Here is a 7,816-nt window from a genome sequence, read left to right as displayed (position 1 = left end):
TGCAGAACACAGTGCCATCCATAGCCTCAGAAACAACTCTGACATCATAATCAAAAAGGCTGACAAAGGAGGTGCTGTCGTCATCATGAACAGGTCGGAGTATGAACAAGAGGCTACTTGGCAGCTCTCCAACACCACTTTCTACAAGCCATTACCCTCTGATCCCACTGAGAGTTACCAAAAGAAACTAGAGCATTTGCTCAAGAAACTCCCTGAAAAAGCACAAGAACAAATCCGCACAGACACACCCCTGGAGCCCCGACCTGGGGTATTCTATCTTCTACCCAAGATCCATAAACCTGGAAATCCTGGACGCCCCATCATCTCAGGCATTGGCACCCTGACAGCAGGATTGTCTGGCTATGTAGACTCCCTCCTCAGGCCCTTCGTTACCAGCACTCCCAGCTATCTTCGAGACACCACCGATTTCCTGAGGAAACTACAGTCCATTGGTGATCTTCCTAAAAACACCATCCTAGCCACTATGGATGTAGAAGCCCTCTACACCAACATTCCACACAAAGATGGACTACAAGCCGTCAGGAACAGTATCCCCGATACTGTCACGGCTAACCTGGTGGCAGAACTTTGTGACTTTGTCCTGACCCATAACTATTTCACATGTGGTGACAATGTATACCTTCAAATCAGCGGCACTGCGATGGGTACCCGCATGGCCCCACAGTATGCCAACATTTTTATGGCTGACTTAGAACAACGCTTCCTCAGCTCTCGTCCCCTAATGCCCCTACTCTACTTGCGCTACATTGATGACATCTTCATCATCTGGACCCATGGAAAAGAAGCTCTTGAGGAATTCCACCATGATTTCAACAATTTCCATCCCACCATCAACCTCAGCCTGGACCAGTCCACACAAGAGATCCACTTCCTGGACACTACAGTGCTAATAAGCGATGGTCACATAAACACCACCCTATATCGGAAACCTACTGACCGCTATTCCTACCTACATGCCTCTAGCTTTCATCCAGATCATACCACTCGATCCATTGTCTACAGCCAAGCGCTACGATATAACCGCATTTGCTCCAACCCCTCAGACAGAGACAAACACCTACAAGATCTCTATCATGCATTCCTACAACTACACTACCCACCTGCTGAAGTGAAGAAACAGATTGACAGAGCCAGAAGAGTACCCAGAAGTCACCTACTACAGGACAGGCCCAACAAAGAAAATAACAGAACGTCACTAGCCATCACCTTCAGCCCCCAACTAAAACCTCTCCAACGCATCATCAAGGATCTACAACCTATCCTGAAGGACGAGCCATCGCTCTCTCAGATCTTGGGAGACAGACCAGTCCTTGCTTACAGACAGCCCTCCAATCTGAAGCAAATACTCACCAGCAACCACACACCACACAACAGAACCACTAACCCAGGAACCTATCCTTGCAACAAAGCCCGTTGCCAACTCTGTCCACACATCTATTCAGGGGATACCATCATAGGGCCTAATCACATCAGCCACACTATCAGAGGCTCGTTCACCTGCGCATCTACCAATGTGATATATGCCATCATGTGCCAGCAATGCCCCTCTGCCATGTACATTGGCCAAACTGGACAGTCTCTACGTAAAAGAATGAATGGACACAAATCAGACGTCAAGAATTATAACATTCAAAAACCAGTTGGAGAACACTTCAATTTCTCTGGTCACTCGATTACAGACCTGAGAGTGGCTATTCTTCAACAAAAAAGCTTCAAAAACAGACTCCAAGGAGAGACTGCTGAATTGGAATTAATTTGCAAACTGGATACAATTAACTTAGGCTTGAATAGAGACTGGGAATGGATGAGTCATTACACAAAGTAAAACTATTTCCCCATGGTATTTCTCCCCCCCCCCCCTGTTCCTCTGATATTCTTGTTAACTGCTGGAATTAGCCTACCTGCTTGTCACCATGAAAGGTTTTCCTCCCTCCCCCCCCCCCACTGTTGGTGATGACTTATCTTAAGTGACCACTCTCCTTACAGTGTGTATGATAAACCCATTGTTTCATGTTCTCTGTGTGTGTGTATATAATCTCTCCTCTGTTTTTTCCACCAAATGCATCCGATGAAGTGAGCTGTAGCTCACGAAAGCTTATGCTCTAATAAATTTGTTAGTCTCTAAGGTGCCACAAGTACTCCTTTTCTGATTACTCTGGTGATTCACTGTTCATTATTAGTGCTTCAGGATTGGTCTTTGTTGTGTCTTTTGCTCTTTATGCAACAAACATAATATGAAGGAACCACACAGGGACGGGCAGTCCAAATAACTATGTTTACTAACTATATACAACATGCAAGGCCTAATTATGTATATAAACTACTACTCTGAAGGCTTCTGGAAAATAGAAGACAGTGGTAATGACATTGTTTTTGTTTCCTGATTGGATGACTGGAACTTTTAAGACCAGGACAATAATGAACAGAGAACAAGAAGTGATGCCTGAAAACATTTCCAACAAATTCAGCCATATGCACTGGGATTAAGAAACCTGTACCTGCAAGGAAGTTGTCTTTGAGTGTGTCCAATTCTCAACTGTTTTTAGAATGACAGTAAGTAATTTTGGTTGTTGGAACTTCACCCACCAACTATGACGCAGCTGAAGGAAACAAATGCAATAAAAACATAACTAAGGGTAAAATAACACTCTGATGCTCCCTTTTTCTAAAGCTCCATCAGGACTTTATTAAGCTTCTGGAGTCAAAGAGGCAAATATATATGTGTTTCAGGACACATGAGAACCCAGTGTTTGGCAGCAAGATACTCCTCTAGACCTGCCTTGGTGCATTTGTCATAGTATGTACAGCTGGGCCATGATCACCATCAGCATTGTTCTCTGTATCTTCAGCTAGTTGTTGTTCTCCTGCTGGGCAGTATACCTTCTTCCACAGGGCATATTTCTCATCCCACAGGACTTCTACCATGTCCCAAAGAGCTCCTTTTTCCTCTTGTAGGTCCTGAGCATTCTCCCTGAAAACCATGTACTCTTCCCAGACGGCCATTTTATCCCTTGAGATGGCCATATCCTCCTCCCAGAAGATCTTGTCGTCCTTCCAGAAAACTTTATATTCCTTCCAGAAAGTATTGTTCTTCTCCTGGGCAGCTTCATTCTTTTCCTGCAAGGCTTTGTTTTTCTCGCGCAGGGCCTTTATTTTTTTCTTGGAAGCCCTTATTTTTTCTCTGGAAGACCCTGATTGTTTCCTGAAAAGCCTCATTCCTTTCCTCAAAGGCCGCAATCTCCTCCTCAGAGATCTTGATCTTCTCCTGGAAGGCTTCAATCTTTTCTTGACTGGTGCTAAGCTGTTCCTGGAAAGCTTTCTTTTTCAGTTGGAAGGCCTTGTTGTCCTTCAGAAATGCCTTGATCTCTTCCATGAAGTTCTTGTTCTTTTCTCGGAAGGCCTTAATCTCCAATTTCACGGCCTTGGCTTTGTTCCCCTCTTGAAAGGCCTTGATTTCTTCATGGAAATCTTTGTTCTCCTCCCAGAAGACCTTGATCTCTTCTTGTAAGGCCCTTTTCTCCTCCTTCAGACTCTTGCTGAGGTGCTTCTTGTGGAGGTTAGTAAAGGGTGCCAGACTGTTCTTGGTCTTCTGCTTTGTGTTACGTGAGACAGATGTCTCACTGTTTATTCTGACCTGTAAAGTGACATAGTTCAACCCTTGTTCTGTTTTTTGCTTCCTCTGGTCCATCAGTCACTGCTGGATTTGGAGATGATTGGGTGAAACAAGGAACCTCTTGAGCACAAATTTGCTTCTGTACAGTGCACTAGGTGGTAGCCTGTGTGAGAAGCAGAGCAGGTGGGCGTCTGTGGAAAAAGCTCCTGCAGGACCACTAAAGTAGGAAGTCAAGGAATAGAAATCAAACAAACAGCATTAGCTATGAAGTTTATAGGATAGATTTAAGCTACACTAGAAAAGAAAGTTAGCAAGTAAGCCTAAATGTGGTGTTCCACTATATACTGGGTTATTTAAAATCTGTGGCCAGGCCCAGGTTGATGCACCACTTAGCTCTAACCGAAGCCCACAAAATGGGGATAAAGGGCCTAATTCTGCAATGTGTAGTGCAGAGACTCAGCAGTCCATCCGGATAGCACTCCCTTGAATTGAATGGGGACATGTTGCAGGATCAGCGACACTGAAGCAGTGTGTATACGTTGTGCTAACTCTTCACAGATCTGAATTTTACTTGTAAAAACCAATAATATATAAACACAGGTGTTTTATTTCAATATTGTCTGTCCAGGGAAATCTCCCCTACTCCTTCACTTCTGGTGCTCTTTCAAAAAAGTAGAGGGATTCCAAAAGTTTAGTGGAGAGATTTCATTTTAGAGTTCACTCTACTATAAACTTAGATCAGAAATGCCTTTCCCAAGATGGACTGGGTGATCAGCAGATCGTTTGTACAATTGCCTACTATCAGCCCTGTGTGGTGCTACCTTTCCCTGATTAGCTTGGGGGAAAAAAGGCTAAATATGCTTTGAGGCCCTTTTTTCTGGAAAATTGACCTTCTCTTCAATGTCTTTTCTTTACCTCTCAGCCTGAATTCTAAACTAAAACTTCCATTCCTGACATGGAATTGTAATTAAGTATTATTTATATTGAACTGACCTGCTCTTCTTCTCTATGCTGCTGAAGTCTCTAGGGTTATGGATAGTGCTGTTATGGCAATTAGTGCATGCACTCTAAAGATGAGAATGTTCTAAAAGATCCAGAACCCTTCGTGTTCCATCTCAGAATATAGAGACTTATTGCAGCTTCTTAATTATTTGGTACATGTGGTGTGATTGTGAAGTCACGTGATATTGGTTTTGCTCTCTGCTTCAATAACTGAAGTGTAACAAAACGATGAAATTTCCCTACGGTTTAGATGAACGATCATTCTTACTAAAACAGGAAAGATTCATGTACATTTCCCCAAGACACCCGGTAAGTGATCCAAATACTCCAATTAAGGAGTCCAATCTGACCACACTAGCCATGCAGAAATTTGAATTCAATGCATGGCTTTGCACAAGTATGCACAAATTATTTCCCTCCTATTTGACCAGCTCTAACTAGGTGCATGGGAAGTGAAAATGTGGTGATTTGGCTTTCGGGAATGCTCCAAGAGCCAGTCCCTGCAAGTCGTGGTATTGGGATAGTGTCTGGCTGCCCTGGGGCTCTGAGCACAAGAAAAAGCAAGGAGATGGGAGTTGGGAGGAGTACAAGTAGAATCATAGAAATGGAGGGCTGGAAGGGACTTCGAGTTCATTTAGTCCAGCTCTCTGTGCTGAGGCAGGACCAAGTAGATGTTCATCTAACTCGGGGTGGGCAAACTTTTTGGCCCGAGGGCCACATCGGGGTTGTGCAACTGTATGCTGTGCCTCCCCAAACAGCCTGGCCCCCACCCCCTGTCCTCCCCCTCCCACTTAGAACCCCCGACCCATCCAACCCCCATGCTCCTTGACCCCTGACCGCCTCCTCCCAGGATCCCCCCACCCCTAACCTCCCGCTGGGACCCCACCCCCTATCCAGCTCCCCTTGTCCCCTGACTGCCACGACCTCTATCTACACTCCCACCCCTAACTGCTCCCTGCGACCCCACCTCCATCCAACTCCCCCTGCTTCCCATCCTGGCTGCACCCTTCCCCAGAACCTCCGACCCATCCACCCCCCCCCACTCCTTGACCCCTGACTTCCCCCTCCAAGGACCTCCTGCCCCTAACTGCCCCCGGGACCCACCCCCTATCCAACTCCCCCTGTTCCCCGTCCCCTGACTGTCCCCTTTCCCCAGAACCTCTGCCTCCCTGTCCCCTGATTGTCCCTCAGGACTACCTGCCCCTTATCCAACCCCCCGCTCCCCGCCCCTTTTACCATGCCGGAGCCAGCCATGCTGCTGCGCTGCCCAACAGGAGCAGTAGACCAGAGCGCTGCTCACACGGTGGCGTGACTGCGGGGGAGGGGGGACAACAGGGGAGTGGCCGGGGCTAGTCTCCCCGGCAAGGAGCTCAGGGGCTGGGCAGGACGGTCCCAAATGGAGACAAGGAAATGAAATGAATGCAATACAAAGAAATCTAGATGTAAAACACTCTGGTGCTTGAGATGCTGAAACTCAGTCAATACTTTATTAGGTTTCTTAGCTCAAGAAGACAGGAGTTATTGTACACACATAAAACGACAATTTCTGGCTTCTGGGCCAATATAGTAATTTATACTGGCTCTTCCCTCCTCCTTATGACTATTCTTACTCTTCAAGGAATCCCAGTTCCTCCTCCCAGAGGTCCAATTCCTTTTTCCAAAGCTCCAGCTCATTTTTCCACAGGTCTAGGTCCTCCCCCCAGAGCTCCAGCTCCTCCATTAATAGGGTCTTGACATTTTCCCAGAGATTCATACTCTTTGTCCAGAGGATCATGTTCTTTTCCCAAAAGGCCTCGTTTCTCTCCTGGAAGGCCTTGATCATATCCTCATTCTTTTCCCGTAAGGCCTTGTGATTTTCTCTTCTGACGTGCTCCTGAAGGGTTTGGATTACCTCTGGTAAGGCCATCACTTTCCCTTGCAAGTCTCTGATAACATGGCCCATCGTATCCTTCAAGCGATCCATTAGGTTGGAAGCAAAGTGGAGAGAAGATCTAGCAAACTGGGAAACCCCTGGGTACCAACTTGCAAGAGAAATGTGCTGCATAGTCCATCAATAGTCTTGTTAGAGAAAGCAATATTCTGCTACAGTGTCAAATTATAGAACAGAATAATCATCAAAGGAGCATTAGTTATGAAGTTTGAAGGCTAGAAAGAAGCTAAATAAGACTAAGCAACTTTATCAAATTATTGTTTATTGTCATTCGTTTATAAAATCACTGAAAGCAGAGCTCCATATTTTAATGTATGAACACTAATAATAAGTAATAGTATTAAGCAAATTAACTGATGGAATTGCGGATGAATTCAACCTCCAATTCTTTTACGTAAAAATAGTTAGTGTAAATTTAAGGCCCGATCCTCCTTACCCTGTAGGAAATAGGAGTTTTGTCTGGTGCAGAAAGGGCCGTGTCAGTGCAATTTTTTATACTGCCTTGCTATCATCCCTCCATGCATACCTGAAGAAAACACCCTAGGGTCAGATGATCATTCTCTTTGATGGTAATCATTAGGCTCCTTTCTGAGCTTGTCCATTGTGGTAGCTGTCTTTTTGTGATAAGGGAATCATAACTTATACAGGTGTCATTTTGAGGAGCCTTGACATGGAGTCTAAGAGATATGCTGTAGCAGATTTTATGGTCTTGATGAAAGAATTCCTGGGTAAAATTTGATGGCCTATGTTATGCCCAAGGCCAGACTAGATTATCATAATGGTCCCTTCTGGCCTTAAAATCTATGAATTTGCTACAGCTGTTTAGCAAATTAATAAATTTGAAAACCATTTGAAGCAAACAAATAAAGACCATTTAATATGGGGGGTAGATTCCAAAGTGTATGGGAGAGAGTAGTATGGTTTAGTATCAGGTCTTTTTATCTACAAATACAAGCACAGTAAATTGGCTGGTTGGCTCATTGGTGAGACTAAAATAGCTCAATATACTGTTCCTTCTCAAGTTAAGCAGTTAACTTTTCTCCCACCCAGAGTCCCTCATGCCTCCATTTGCATTTTAGATATGGCTCTTCTAATTAGATCTGAGTGAATAATTGATTTTTTTGGTTCAGTGACTAAAACAAAAACAAAATTAGGGATGAATGAAACATTGATTATTTTCCCCCTTTTTTTTCTTTAATTTGTTTAATTTTCAGGTATTTTTTACCAATTTTTTTAAAAAAAGCTCAATT

General features: G+C 44.5%; 1 protein-coding gene across 1 annotated transcript; it reads right to left on the bottom strand.

Annotated features, from left to right (window-relative positions):
• Positions 1-2,790: 2,790 nt before the first annotated feature.
• On the bottom strand, positions 2,791-3,709 carry LOC122456127 (coiled-coil domain-containing protein 70-like). The gene is given in 2 exon segments (XM_043493964.1): positions 2,791-3,171; positions 3,173-3,709. Coding segments are annotated over 2 exon segments (918 nt in total).
• Positions 3,710-7,816: the final 4,107 nt, after the last annotated feature.

This window comes from Dermochelys coriacea, chromosome 10, assembly GCF_009764565.3.
Source record: "Dermochelys coriacea isolate rDerCor1 chromosome 10, rDerCor1.pri.v4, whole genome shotgun sequence".
Lineage (NCBI taxonomy): Eukaryota > Metazoa > Chordata > Testudines > Dermochelyidae > Dermochelys > Dermochelys coriacea.
The sequence above is the reverse complement of the archived record's forward strand: the minus strand, read 5'-3'. Positions and strand labels throughout refer to the sequence as shown.